Source organism: Passer montanus, unplaced genomic scaffold, assembly GCF_014805655.1.
Source record: "Passer montanus isolate IOZ18808 unplaced genomic scaffold, ASM1480565v1 scaffold12, whole genome shotgun sequence".
Classification (NCBI taxonomy): Eukaryota; Metazoa; Chordata; class Aves; order Passeriformes; family Passeridae; genus Passer; species Passer montanus.
In genome coordinates, this window is record NW_024358722.1 from 6,649,370 (window position 1) to 6,665,305 (window position 15,936).

Here is a 15,936-nt window from a genome sequence, read left to right on the forward strand (position 1 = left end):
AAAAAAGTCAACTATTTACTTCAGCAACAAAGGACAAAGAGAACAGGGAAGGAGATCAAAGCCCTTAAGAAGCCTCTCAAAATAGGAAAAAAGAGCAAAAAGAAGGGAATTTCTTTCCACATGCTTGAGGCTACTCTTGGATATAGCCATCATGAGTAATAAACCCTTTAAATGCTCATGTCTGCCTGCAGTGTGCTTCAGTTTCAAAATACAGCAGGTATTACAGAGAGTTAAAAAGGTAATTTTACCAATCTTGGTAAAATAAAGGGCTGTAGTCTAAAAAGTCTAAAGCCTACTTTCCATCACTGGGACGTGGATTTGACAATTCTTTAACACTGGCCACACTGACAGAAAAGCTAGTAATTACTTTAAACCCATATAAAAGGTCTTTCCACTCAAAGGCAAATTTTTTAATTGTTTACATTTTCAAAGTTAGACAAATCTATAACTCCATCATTCACAATCATTGAACTTGTCTTTTCCCTGTTTTCTGCATGTTTTGCAGAAAGAATCTATTGCAGTTAGAAATGTTGATTGCAAGATTGTAACCAATATTATGTACCACTTTCTTTTGGTATAAAGCTGTTTAATGATATATCACACTGTATTCAGGCTAAGTTTGATTCTTACAGTTCTGAACCTCCTCAGCCAAATACACATTTTCTATTCTCCCTAAAAAAAAAAAAAACAAACAACCAAATGAAAAACCCCAAACTCCTGTCAAGTAAGGAATACTTTTAAGAGTATATCTTTTCTGTTGATGTTCTTTTCTTTGTGACAGTCGTTTCACAGAAAAGCTTATGCAATTTTTGAAAATGGGGAATGGGAACAGGTACGGGGGGAGCAAAAAATATGAACTGTATTATGTGTGCACAGGTCCTTAGCTGTAGTAGCATAACCTGTGTTAGCACTTAACTCTTTAAACTGTGATGTCGAGGGTGGTCTGAAATAATCCTCATTTTTCAGACTTAGCTCAAAAATTTCCCAGCAATCTAGAGAAAGAAGGAAGCAAAATGCATTGCAGGGAAGAGGCGGTGCTAATGAGGGAGTTTAGGGGAACTAGGCAGGCCCAAGAGCTGTAGGGAAGGGGGTAGGGATAGGAGTAGGAGCATCTCTCTTTGTATGCCTGTAAGTGTGCCTTGCTAAAGCACACAGTCTTCGGAGATTGAAACTTGCAAACCCTTCTTCCTTAATGAAGTGATGGGCAAATAACTGGTTCTTTACTATAAATACTCAAGAACAAAAACAGTCACTTCTCTAAACTTGTGAATTGATGCTAAGCCATTTATTGACAATGATTTCTTGAGAAAGACATTTTAATTAATTATAAGTTATCAAAAAATGTGGAAGAATTTTGCATTTTGTATGTTTGCCTGAATAAATAGATCCATTGAGAGACAGACGAGTCACTTGGAATGCACCAGTCAACAGCAGAAATGTAAACATACTCCAGCTATGCTTTCTGAGCTTGTATTTCAGCATGTTGCAGGACAAAACTTCTATTAATGCAGGCTGACTGCTGCACTTTTTGAATTCAGTAATGAGTTCCTCACAAAATGCAACTTAATTCACTGACCACGGATCAGAAACACATTGCGACTGACTCTGGAAGTCCAGGAGGACAGGACCTTGCTGCAAAAGAGTCTCTGCTCTGTCTTAAAATGAGATGTATGAAGTTGGTTTGCAGAGCTGAGTAGGCTTAGAGTAAGAGCAAGCAAATAAAATTCAGGTCTTTGTTCCAACATGTTTGTACAGCCTTGTCTCTGAGACAGGTAGATCTACCACGTATTTAGTCTTCACCTGGTACTAGTCAAAATGAAATCACATCCCCTAAGACTGTTGCTTCATGAATTGTTAAAACTAGAGAAAATACCAAACTGTTAGAATTCTAGCCTTTAAAAAGTAGCAGTTTATTGGAAAAAAACAGTGTAAAAATCAAACACAATTCAATTGATTGTACTGAAACTAGCCTTACTCTGGCAGCTGTAGGGAAGCAATTGTCTGTGCTTCCTCATCATATCTCTTGATGGTTTTTGTTTAACATTTTTTGTTGTTGTGATAAAATGACTGTGGGTTTTTTTGTAGGGGGTGTATAGCACTGATACTGAGAAGGAAAGCTTGATTGCACACAAAAGTGTTTAAGATCTATGCTCCAAGAGGCCCAGCTATCTGGAAAGCAGATTTGACATGCAGCAATCTTTAGCTTGTGTTGGTGAAATACTTTGCCAAACGGAATGTCCTTCACTATAAAAGGCTTCTTATAGCAATTTTTTTGGCACTTTTGCTTTTGATTGGACTGTGAGGTATCTCAAAAAGCAGCCTTAGATATTGTACTGCATGGTGACATTCCCTTGACCAATTGTCACCATTTTGCATCCTTTACAGGTCCTTCTTTGGCATTGTGTAAATCTCTTCTTTTTTCAGTCATAGGTTTATTATAAGTCAAATGAATTATTACATCCTCTTGCCTGGTCTCAGGGTTGTCAGGTACAGCAAATATGTTCCTTTAATATGACTGTAGTACAGTTTTGTCAAGTCAAACTTTGAGCAATAGCTTCTTTACATGTTAAAAAATAAAAGGTAAATATCAGTTTAATGAGGCAGATGAGTCTTAATTGCTAAATGCTTATAGACGGTGTTGAGATGGTCAGAGGCAAGGTCCTGTGCAAATGCAGTATTTGATTAAAATATTTAATAAGCAGATTCTTTGACCCAATAGAGGGAACAAAGCCTGTCCACTCTTAATTTTCCCTACCCATAATTATTTCTACAGAATATAAATTATATATGGTACAGCTTTATTCTGTTTTCAGAGGATAATTATACTAGAAATTCCAGCCTTCTTTCTGTGGAGGGACCTCTTTCTCAGAAACCACACCTTTTAGCAGTCTGTTTTTCGTTTGAGAAGGGCTGGATTTCCATTTATGTCAATACGTTTTTATGGGATGGCTACTTTCAAGAGATGGATAGAGGTAAAATTTGAAGTCCTTACTCAAAAATCGTAATAATTCCGCCTGGAAGATGTATTGTAAGCTGATTATATAGGAGTGAAAGCTTTTTTGTGCTTGTGTAGTCTGTTAGAGATGACTTCTAATTTCATACCTGCTATTGTAACTGGGAGAGAAGCCAGTAATTCCTGTTGTAGTCATCTGAGCATCTTCAGTGCTATGTCCACACTACAAGGGAGCCTGAACTTGGTGTCAAATAAGGCAAGGCAGGATGCAAAGTGGACAGTACCAGTTGCTCTGTGTATGAGATTGGAGGCTTTTATGGATATATTTACATAATATGGAATGAGTTTAATAAGCTGGAAGTCAGGGTCCTAAAGTAAGGTCCACAGCCCACTTCTTACATACCAGGAAGTCAAATTTTCCATTCTCCAATGTTAGAGATTGGTAGACCTGCTATACTTGCAATTTTGTAAGAACATATTGTTTGAGAAATGTTCCAACTTTCTAATCATCTTAGTCATACTTCAGTGCCTTTAACCATCCACAAGTTGCAAAATTATATTCTTATGTGAATAATTTTAGTAAGGGGGTAGCAGCAAGGAAACTGAATTCTGTTTTTAAAAAAATCTAATTTGAGTCTTACTTCTGCTGGAAAAGTTTGTTTGTTTTTTTTTACGTAGCTGTGGTGTACTCAGGGCTTTTTTTTTTCATCGTTGCATATGCAAAATCCAGACCTGCAGAACTGTTCCATGTGGTGAACAGTCTGCTAAACCCAGACTGTTTTGCCTGAGTAGCAGATTTCCATATACCTCATTATGAGTTTGGGATTTTTTTGATTTATGTAGGCTCTGTTCCTTCAAAGGGATGCATGACTGTAGACCTTTATACCTACCAAAGTGGTTTCTTATCAAGTACTGAGGAAAATAAGAGGCCAGATCCTGTTGGAGAGTAAGAGACTTGTTTTGCAGAGAAGAACTTTTCTTTCTAGTCAGTGTAATTTGTCATGGAAACATCATGTAAACAGGAGGCTACACAAAGTAACTTTGCTCTTGAAGCATTTTTATGGTGTCCAAGTTGGTTCTGGATGGTTAGTGAATGATGTAATCTACAATGTGTAATGCAAATTTTGATTTGGTAAGGGACTATAAAGAAAGACTTAGGTCAGTACTGCTAGAAGGAAGTAGCATGGACTTTACCTAGTTGTTGCCTTATACAGCTTGATTTAAATAAGTGTTAGATCTTTCCACACCAAAGAAGCCATTATCCTGAGTAATAGCAGGTGTGCTTCAGTCTTCTGTCCTTTGATAGAGGCAAATGGTTAAGCTGCCTAAATACATCTCTGAAGTTACCTTATTTCTGTGAATTCCTGCCATTCAGATGTCCAGCATGTGCATGGATAGAATTAGTATCCTTGTTTTTGTCATTTCCTACTGGGCATAAACAAAATCATAGAATCATAGACTATAATCATAAACCAATATAGATTAGCAAGAAGGAGCTTATCTGGCCAAGCCACTCCTCAGAGCAGGGCCAGCTCATGGCCCTTTTGTTCAGCTGAGCTTTCAGCACCACCGAGGACATAGCACCACTGAGCCCCACTTCAGAGAAGCCTCTGACTCCACCATCTCTACAATTTTCCATTAGATAATTGAAGGCATCAATATGCCTTCAACTTCCCTCCTCAGTATCCCCCCTCTGCAGTGTTCTCTGAAGACTGAACAAACCCATTTCTTTCAGCATCCTCCTTACATCATCATGTACCTGATAATCTTTCTGACTCACTGCCCCTTTGATTTAGTAGGTTAACATCAGTGTTCTATTGGGAAGTCCAAAACTGGAGTCGATGACATGATTGATATTTGCATCTGGCCATCTATGACTCCTCAGTCCCAATTATTTTGATTATTCTTAGCTGGTTTGACTGAAGGTGGATTTGGAATAGCTGAGGACTTCGGGTCCTCTCCTCCCCCACTAACAAGATATCTGAACTACAGTACTCCACATCCTACTGATGAGGGCTAAGAAACAGAACTTTTCACAATGAAAAAGCTATTTCCTGAGAGAATGTTTTGTGTTAGTGATACTCTTGATTTAAGTGGTTAATTTGCAGTGGGTCATGGTATAACCTGTTTTTATAGATGGTATCACTCAATAGTTTTTATTATCACCACAGCATAGAATATACTTCCTCTTGGCCATCTGACTTCAAGAATAGGGAAAGAGGACTGTGCAGAAATAATTTTCAAATCCCAGGGGCTGTACATGTAATGTATTCTTAAATTAACTTATTTTTCTAGTGCGCTTGGAGGATCATCTGCCCTTCACATCCCAGCCTTTCCTGGTGGAGGTTGTCTCATCGACTATGTACCCCAGGTGTGCCAGCTGCTAACAAACAAGGTAAGCTGCTGCAGCCAATCAGTTTTTCATTCCCTTATGCACTGTACTGCATTTCCACAGACCATCATTATTCTTCTGCCAGATGTGCAATGCAAGGCCTACTTAGGCTGACCTACACAGGGAATACCTTCTTGGTAAGAGCTGAGTGCCTAAGCATGACATTGAATAGAATGACTCCTTTAGGTAAACAAGTGAGTTTGGGATCAGATCCTGGAGCAGTTTTTTTCTTTCTGCAACATATTATAATTTGGGATAAAATGTTATTGTATTGTACAATACTGCATTGCAGTGTAATGGTTTTTAGTAAATACAGATGTGTAGTTTGCATATTATTGTTCTAGTTGCAAGTTCTCATACCCCAGTCATTATTGTAGGTTTTGAGTACTTTCTGTGATTTTTCTTCTCAGATGTTTCCTCCAGATGAACTGAATCAGCAGTTTCTTTGGATGTTTATACAGTAATAGCTACTTAAGGTTGCTGAAAAGGTTGTGTTCCAGTTAGCTTACTGTTTAAACAAAAAAGAACGATTATAGTATTTCGAAAGTTTCTCCATTATTTAGGTATAATTTTCAAAAGAAAAAAGAAGACTTGGGTGTCAACATTTAGAAATTTACCTATTACAGACTTCCTATTTGGATATTGTATTTACCTTCAATTGTCTAAATGAAGAGAATAATTTTATCTTTTTGAAAAAGTTTCTTCAGAATGTGTTTCCATAATTATGTTGGAATCTATCATTAGAGTTGTTTTTGTTGTGGTTTTCTGTTTAAAATTACTTTCTGTTTTTAAAATCTGCAAGCACACCGGGCTGTTTTTATCCTTTCTTGAACAAAGTCACTTAAGCAAATTTATCGTATATTTTCCTCTTCCCAGAATAACATTTCAGATCCTACACAAAGCCTTCAAAATGATCTTACTGTTTTAAAAAATACAATGTTTGAGTTTATAAATAGAATTTAAGTTATACAAGACAGTTCTCAGCAAGGGTTGTATCAAGACTTTTTCCTAATTTTAGGAAAGCATTTGCCAGCCAAGGAATTCTAGTATTGCCATAGCCAAGAAAATACTCTTCCTGTTCTTTTCAGTGAGGGAGAAAAGGTTCCTAAAGTGCTAGTTTTTGTTCTGGAAAGCAAAGGAATTTACACAGGGAATCGCATATAAAACCATACCATAAGTACTTCCAAGTCACCAGTTGTAAACCAGATGTCCTTGCAGCCTGCTGACGTATGCATTGGTTTTGTTATGGGTCAAACCCTGCTCACACTGTTCTCTTAAGTGATGCCATCCAAATCAACAAGAAAACATACATGGTGTGAGCAGAATTTTGCCTTAAGTCTCCAAATTTAGCATTGTTGGATTTTGTCTGTGCGAGGATGGAAGTATTTCAAAACCCAGAGTGCCTCAGAAACTGATGCTCGCAGTTGAGTAGGTGGCTCCCTGAGTCAGCATGAAACCAGTGAAAGAGCTTAGTGTTCTGAAGATTTTGTTGGAGGTGCAGTCTTCAGAAAACACCCAAGATCAGTTGTGCAAGAAATTTAATTTTTTCTTCTCTTTTATAACCAGAATGTTATTTTGACACTTAGCTTACTGTCAGTTCAGATAACTGATTTGCCTATCAGAGATTTCTACTCAAAATACAGTAAGGGAAGGTTGAGCATTTTTTTCTTTCAGTCTTTGTCTTGTGGAGTTAAACAGTGCTTCAGTCTATGGTGAAAGACTTCAGTTTCACTTAGACATGATTGAAGAGATTTCTTTACAAGATGTTCTGTATGCAAGATCCAGAATTTGTTTTAAAGGCATTTTAGGATTCTTTAGGGAAATCATGCTAAATGTAGGATTCAGAAATTCTACCATGTCAAACATAAATCTTCCTTAACAAGAAATATATAAAAAACTGGGCTTTGGGGTTTTTTTAATCTTTTTATAGCTCTGGATTTATTTTCTTTCTTTTTTAAGGTACAATATGTTATTCAGGGATACCATAAGAGAAGAGAGTACATTGCAGCTTTCCTGAGTCATTTTGGAACGTAAGTTTTCTTCTGATGCGTATTTTTCTGTAGTGTGGGGGAACTCATTTTCTGCATATGGTTTGTGGTTGTGTGGCTGCTGTCCACTGGGTGAGATGAAATCTAGTCATTTTTCACAGAATGATGTGTACAGATTGTCTCTCTGTAGCAATACTGGAATGTATTTCAGTATTATTTCACATCTGTGCCAGTGGCCAATCTGATTTGTCTAGAAAATAGGTGATGATGAGAAAGGGACAGTAGGGATTTTCCTTGTGCAGAAGAAGTATGTTAGTTTCTGAATAAATTACTTAAGGGATCTTACACTAACAGGCAGTGGCTGAGGTGGGAAAATGGGGAAGCGGGTGTGGTTCCAAGCCTTGCAAGAGCCAGAAACCCCGGCTCAGTGTAAAGGCAGGGCTGGGAGACCAGCTGTTCCAGCAACAGCCAGTATTTTGTGCCTCAAGAGAAGAGGCTCTTGGGTCATGTTGCATTCCTGCAGACAAAAGGTGCGTGGCCAGGCATGATGGCACCTTAGCTTCACAAGTCAGGGCTGCTGTGGCACTGTGAAGGGTTGGCACTTTGGTTTCCTGCCTAAACTGAGCCAGAGTCCAAGCCTTTGACCAATTGTCATAAGGGGTGATGTCAGTGATGTGAATATTCAGGAGCCCTTCAAATCTCAGGCCTCTCAAGTGAGGTTAGGGAAACAGGTGGCTTCTAGCATGCATCCAAATTTAATACAATGATAAATAGATAATAATAACTACAACTGGATGTACGAGTGGACAGTCAGTGCAAGCTTAATCTTTATCAAGACATTTCCTTTTCTTCTGAGAAAACTCTACTATAGAAAGGGCCACATGTGCCTATATGACATCTGCATTGTGGTTCATGAGTTCTGATACAGCTTCATACTTGGAGAATACCAGCTTCTGATGGTTGAAACTTTTAATCCATCTATCAAACAAGTATTCTATATGGAATTTTTTGTTATGGTCTCATGTTTTGTATTTTTTATATATACTTTTCCAAATTTTCAAATTTAAACTCTTCTCAGCATTCTTATTTTCAGTTTTACCCTCTCACTCACTACAGAAATGAAAAATAATCTTTATTTGAATAAGGTACAGGGAATTTGTGTATCTACGGTTTTTATCAGTTTAGGACTGCAGCTGTGGTAGCAGGTCTCCTTTCATTGAAAAGTGTTTTTAAACTGAAAATGGTCTTTCTTTGGATAACAACCTCCAATACCCCACAGCATAATTAAGACAATTACTGAGATTCAAAGTTTATTCAAAGATAATTTACAATTATCTAGAAAACTGTAACTGTTAATAAAAAAAGCAAATCCTGGAAGATTCTGAACAAACAAACACAAATAACAATCCCTGTATTACAAAATTTACATATTCATCATCCAGAATTTGAAGGTAAAAACTGTATTCATTTTTTTGTTGTCTTTTTGTTGATAGTGGTGTGGTGGAATATGATGCAGAAGGATTCACAAAGCTTACTCTGTTGCTGATGTGGAAAGATTTTTGCTTCCTTGTTCACAGTGAGTAACACTTTGCCTCAGGCATAAATGTCTGTCCTCTGAAGATACAAGTTCAAAAGGGAAAATGTACAATTACAGGAAACAATTTAAAACTTTTAGCTATTTTTATCCAGTGCTTAATCTATTTTTGATGTGACTTAGAAAACAAAAAATCTCAATTGTATCTAGAGAAGGGGAGAAGTTGCACACCAATAGTGAAATGTTGGCTTTACAGAATACCAAAAGGGTCTTGGGAAGGTTTTCTGGTAATTTGACTCAAGACTGTGTTCACTGTTTTAACTTAACCTTTCAAAAGTGTTAGTGGTGAGGACTCAACCCAGGAATACCTAAAATCATCTGTAACTCTCAGGAATTAATGCATTGATAACAACTGTAAAGACACTTTATGTAGAGAAAATATGTCACATAAGAAATAACAGCATAATGTCATTGGGATCCAAAACTTATTCCTAGACTGAAACTGTGTAGGCAAGACTGTCCTAACAACGTAGCTAGGTTTGCTGTTATTTAAAATGTTTAAATAAAGACTGTATTGCTATCAAAAATACATTTTTAATTTAAATATATAGGAATTACTCCATGTGGAAATCAGTAAATGTGGCTTTGATGCTGCCTTTACCTCAAGTTTCAATTTCTGTTTTTCCTGTGATAAGGTGAAATTCACAGGTATCAAAGATACTTTGATCTGAGGAAAGTCAGTCATGTAACTCTTTAGATTTGATTGTTACTCTTTGTATTTATGTTTAAAAATTTTAAAAAAATTTAAAATTATTACACTGGAATGTGGGCAGCTGCAGCACTGGTGTTTGATAGCATTCTAGCACTGGAGTCTTTCATATTACATCATTTTTATTGTGGATTAGCTTTTCATGTGGAAGAGTCATGCTGTCTTGATGACATCATAGAAACTTGTCCCAGAGTTCTTAATGCAGGAAGTCAGGATTGCCATTGTTCAGAGAAGTCCTTCACTCTGTGTTATACTGCAGATCATAAAAAATGGTCTTACTAACCCCTTTCCTTCTATGCCTTAAGATTAACTTACCACACACTAATGATACTAAGAATCATTAATGATCTTAGAAAACTCAAACCTGAAATTAAAGCTCTTCCATCATGTTATTATAATTTATGTTGGGGGAAAAAATAGAATTGAAGTGGTATCTTTGGGAAAATTATCCTCATTAAGTCTTTACTTACATTTCAACTACAATGGAGAACTGGTCCCTGGACAATTGTCTTCCATGAGACAACACTTCTTTATGTACAGCCTTCCTGAACATTTCCCACCTTTCTTACTCCCCAACATATTTGGGTTAATTTAATCAATGTTAAAATTCCTGTGGATTTGATTTGTGCTGTGAGACAATATACCTTAATATATGTTGAATGTCTTAGATTTCAGGGGAATCAAAATTCAAATTTCTGCTAAATAACAGAGCGAGTTGTAACTGTGTAATATTCATGGTATTCAATTAAACTGGCATGAAAGCTACAATTATAACCGAATAGTTTATCACTATGTATTAACCCTGTGGCCTTAGAAATCATACAGTGGCTTAGCTGTGTAAGCCATTGCATCACTCACTTGTTGAACAATTCAGTGCAAAAGCATTTCTGGTCCATGCACTGAAGGATATTGCAATGAAAGGACTGAAACCTGCACTTCATTTCCTGAGTGAAGTAATGTAGGCTTTCATCTCTTAACCACTGACATAACTATGTATGTTATGGTTGAATATTTAGCAAGCGTCTAATAAAATGTCTGGGAGAGATAGCAATAAGTTGAAAACTGTTCTACTTTATATATTTACTATAGTATGTAGATAAAGTATTTAGAGGAAAGTAAATAGGTCAGTATACAGCAAGCACTGTGGCACATTAAATGAAAGGCACTGTAGTACATTTTATTGGAATCTAAATTTTGGCATCTAAATTTTAGGTTTGAGATTGCAATTTAGGTGAGATTTATAAACACTAACATGAGTCATATTTCCTTTAGAAGATGGATTCAGAGGTTGCCAAAATAACTTTGGAATTGTTTTGCAACTGTTTGCATTGAGAGTTACAGACTTGTTTGGACACTAGGAAACAAAAAACATTAAAAGTAAGTTGAAATTATTCAGAATAGTTTTACTGAGTAAAGTGTGTTAAAGAGGAGAGAAATAGAAAAATAGTTCTGAATTGCTGAAGCCAAATGACCTCAGAACAACATCATATGCTAAAAAAAAAAAAAGACTGATGCTGTAGTTATAGGATGAAGATTAGAGTCTACACATTCTATCTTAAAATACCAAGGAGCTACCTAGTTGCAAACTTAATCATTAGACTAATGAAGCTGCTGGAGTTATTATATTAGATCAAAGACTAGTCAAAGGAACTGTTTCTTTAGTGGTTTAGTTTTAAGAATTAATCAAGTGCTTTCAAATATAAGACAGAAGAAATAAACATTTAGAGAAGTTCATGCATCCACGTGGGAAAGGAAATCGTTAATCAGACTTACTGCTTTTGATACTGATAATGTTTATGAGTAAGTCCCACTATGAAGCTTTGTAAGTAAACTTCAATAGACTGCTCACTTTTCAATAGACTTTCTCTTCTTGTTTATAAATCAGCTATGATTAGATTTTGGAGACAGATATTTCCTTGTATTCTTGTTCTTGTATACAGTTTATGTATTTATACCATATATAAATTATGGTATCATTTAGGTTGGAGAAGACCTTTAAGATCAAGTCCAGCCATTGATGCAATAACCAATCAACATTAGATGAAAACACAAGTTACATTATCTGCGTATAATTAAGAATTAAGTAGCATTATTGTTATAAACACAAGAATAGAACTCTGAAGCAACCTGTATTTGGGATTTTCAAATCTTAATTTTTATCTTGCAAGATCTTCAGGTTATCAGCACTAAAGACATGGACAGAAGCTGGACCAGTATGCAGTAGCTTGTGTTAGTGGCTGTTTAAGATGTATTGAAGAGGACAAACATTAAACTAAAAAGTGTTTGTTTCACTGAACAGTATTTTAGGGGGTGGAGAATCTTGAAGGCTGCCAGCATTTATATTTCTAGTTTGTTTGGGATCTCAGTCAAGGTGAAGTTGGTTGGGAACATTTGCTGAAAATGACCTTGTCTGACTGTAAGGGGTTTCAGTTTCTGTGTGGAAAATGCCACTGACCCAGGAGTTCCAAAGTGCTGGTCATGTAAAAGCTCGAATTTCATGATGATCATTTGATGATCATTCTTGCTATGTGAATTCCACTGTAGTAGCTTTTTGTCTACCCTTTTACTTGTCTGTGCACTTAGGTGGTTGTCTCTGGTAGAGGATAGATCAGAAACAGAGAGCATCCCAGCAAGAACAAAGTTTTGAAACAAGAGGGAAGCAAGCAAGCAAGGGACCTAAAGCATTAGTTGGCTGAAAGGATACTATACCTTATGAGTGTCAGGCTTTGGGTAGGGACCTGCTTCTGGATTCAGGGTTTTTGGTGGACGTTACCAAGACCAGCTTCTAATGCGTTCTTGGTTGAATATTGCTGTCTGCACACATTTGTCAGTCTTTTCAAGAAAAGTTATGAGAAAAAAACCTTGTCCGCCTGAGTCGTGTCCTAAAAAAATAGGCCAAGTATTGAGTGGAATATTCACGTTAGATTATTTCTGTGTGTTTTTATCTAATGAGGTGTTTTAACTTTCTTATATAATGCTGTTATTTTATTCTTCTCATTGTTCCCTAAATGAAAGCAGGAATTTGTGACTCTGAAAACTAAAGGTAAAAAGAGAACATGACCATGTGAATAACAAGGTGGTATCTGGTCCTGTGAGGAAAGCAGGATAGTTCAGCAGAAATGCCAAGCATAACAAAATAAATGTTTCCAGAATCTAGAATGAGAAGTTCAGTGCTGACCAAACAATCTGTAAATATTGTATAAGACTGTCATTTCATTCTTAAATGAGAAACTGTAGATTAACAAAGCCACAGTGATGTAAAAGTGTCTATAGAAAATCAAATTTATATCTTATGCTTGGGAATAAGTGTCTTTCTTTTTGGCGGTCTTCTCCTCTGACTCAGTACTTTTAGTTGGTTCCATATATTTCTTTGAATTTGGTCTTGAGAGTTTCTGAAAGCATGTTCTGCCTACAGCAAAATACACCCTGAACTAACCAGGTTTCTTCAAAATTTTGTTCATTGTTTCAATCACTCAGAACAAAGCATTCTCTCGGCCATCTCCTGTGTAGTGAAGTGTCTCTTGCTTGCTGAAGTCAATGAAAACTGCAAATACACTGCAGTGCTGAGGGTCAGGCAGTGTGATGGAAAAGTAGCCTGAGTCACAAGCACACAGGCCTGAAACTAGGCATGGGCTTAGGCAGGGACTAATCACAGGACTGAATAGTAGCATTTGGAAAATTAATGAGTCTTTTGCTGATCATTTTTCTCCATGGTGTATTTTTTTCCTTTTTTTCTAAGGGATACTGCCAAGTAGATTTAGTTTGAAATTTTTATTGAAAGCTGGTAATTTTATTTTTGACATTAAGAGTGCTTTAAACATTTTGTTCCTTTGATTCCACCTTGGCTCTTTACATGTATGTGAGCTAAATGAGACTTTTTTTTATATAGGTATTCATAATGGATGCAAGTGAATCTGAACAGTGGTTTTCTTTTCCTCTTTTTCTGTTTCTCTAGGTTCATTTTGTTTTCATGTCACTCAGGATAAGCTAGTTGTTGGTTCATATTTGTAATTGCAGAAAAAGGAAGAATGGATAGCAGAAACCTCATAAAACTTGGTATGGACAGCAACAAACAGGAAGCAACAGCTGTGATACTAATTAGGCTTTATAAGACTCTTATAGATGGCCTGATGTGGGTGGACTGGCAAGGTATTTTAAAATGTCATTTTGGTGTGGATATTACTTTTTTAATTTCTGAGAAACACGTGTGTTTGCCACACTTTTAAAACAGTAGTGTATTGCTGCAGACATTAATTGATGTTCTTCCAGCAACTACAAGCACTTTAACAAATGGACTGAAAGGTTTTGTAATAACTTCTTACAAAATTGCACTTTTCAGAAAAGTGAACTGTTGATTTTTTTTTTTTGTTTTGTTTTATATATATATATATCTAGAGTATAACTACTATGTGCCCAAGTATATGACAGGTAACTAAAATTCTCAGAAAAGGTACCCAACATGGAAAAAGGATATAATCATATTTTATCCACTCAGTTTTTGAAAATAAATAATTAGGTCACAAAAAGTAATTGACAGGGGCAGAACTTGAGTACAGGTTGTGGTGTATTATTCTTCTTAGTCCCTGTCTGGTTTGTGTTTACATGCTTTGGTAACTCACAGATAGTTTTTTTCTAAGATGAGAACTGCTTTAAAGGTGTGAAATACTCCAAGTTTGAAATTGCTCATAATAGCATGTAGAAAGCAAATATCTTGTTTTCAGTCCAGAAAGAGTTGATGAGCAGGGGTTTCATGGATGAGTCCTGGGTTCAATACCAGGTAATGCTTTCAGAAAAGAAACAGGATGATACACAGCACCACAGGATTATTAGAGATATGAAATTTCTATAAATAAGAGCTGCATCAAGATCAGAAACATTTTCTGAAACATTTTTCACTCCCTTTCCTCCTTCTATGCAATGACACCAAAATAATTTTTTTCTAAGAATCTGTATGAGACAGCAATAGTACATAGAGGCAAGTGCTGAATACCTTTTATGAAATAGATAAATATAATTCATTTTGGAATAATAAGGAATACACCTTCATTTAGAGATGGAACTGGTCACAAAGATGCATAAATTTCAACATGGGAGAAGGAGGGAGTGCTTAAGCTGCTTTTCTGTCTCCTTTGTCAGCAGTCCCCCTGCCTCGTTCAGCAGCAGTCCTATCTTTTCCCAAGTCATACTTTTGCAGTTCCTGTAGCACCTCATCTTGTTGTCCTTAACTCACATTGCCAGATTCAATTCTAGGTCAGTTTTGATGTTCCCAGTCCTGTCTCTGCATGCTCAGGGAGTGTCCACATCTCCCGTGATCCCTTTTTATGCTTGAGTTTTATCAGTTCCTTGCTCATCCATGTAGGCCTCCTGCTGGTAGTGTTTGCCTTCCTGCTCAGTAGGATGGACTGTTCTTGAGCTTGGAGGAGGTCATCATGGACCCATCTTCTCACTAGAACCATTATCCCATGGGAGGAGCAAGATTCCCTGAACAGCCTGAAGTCTGATCCCTGAAGCTTAGGGGTATGATCCTAATGTTTATCTTGCGTCATCCTCAAATGGTGATTCACAAAATGCACCAAAAATGGCTGGTGGTCTAGAAAGCATGTCATAAAAGAGTATGTTCCACGAAGTAGTTCTTTAGTTCAAAAAGCAATAGAGGGATAAGCTTTTAGTACTGTGTAAGGTGGTAATTGTGATGTTCAGGAGTGGGAAGATACAGTGGGCCTGTACTGCAGTTAAAAGTACCTGGAGTGGCTTAGTTGGCTGTGTGGGCCAGAAGGGATTACACTGGATTGGGTTTTGAAAGCTGCAAGCCTGCAAGAAGCAAAGGTTGGAAGAACAGAATAGCAGGTGTGGCAGCACAGGGTCCTCTTGACCTGCAGGATAATGTCACACTGACCACAGATGAGAGTGAAGTAAAATAATTTTCTTTCAAATCCCAGGAAGCATTTAAAACAGAAAAAACCAACTTATTTGCAAGCCTCATAATCTTAATAAAATATTTGTGAGAGAAGACAATGGTTTTGCAATCTACTTTTCAAGTAAAAACATGGCTTAGAAGTCTTCCTGTCCAGTTGGAAAGTAACATAAGCATCTATCAATGTATCTCTGCTCAAAAAGCAGAGGGGTATTTTTTGCAGTGATCGATGCCTGTGCCAAGAAAGGGCATGGCTTGCTTTTTGCACCCATAACAACTGCAACTGTGTTTATGTTTCAAGCTTCAAACAATTCAGATGGAGAAGAGACAGCTTTTAGTCACATCAATCTCATCAGCACTTCAAGAAGTTACTATAGAAACTGTAA

At 36.8% G+C, this 15,936-nt stretch overlaps 1 protein-coding gene across 2 annotated transcripts in view; it reads left to right on the top strand.

Moving 5' to 3' along the window:
- Positions 1–15,936, top strand: part of BABAM2 (BRISC and BRCA1 A complex member 2) — a 161,748-nt gene that overhangs the window by 118,671 nt on the left and 27,141 nt on the right. For both annotated transcript variants that reach the window (XM_039697666.1, XM_039697664.1), the window contains exons 8-10: positions 5,249–5,348; positions 7,305–7,375; positions 8,827–8,909. In XM_039697666.1, the coding sequence (XP_039553600.1) occupies positions 5,249–5,348; positions 7,305–7,375; positions 8,827–8,909 (254 nt within the window). The remainder of the gene's footprint in view (positions 1–5,248; positions 5,349–7,304; positions 7,376–8,826; positions 8,910–15,936) is intronic.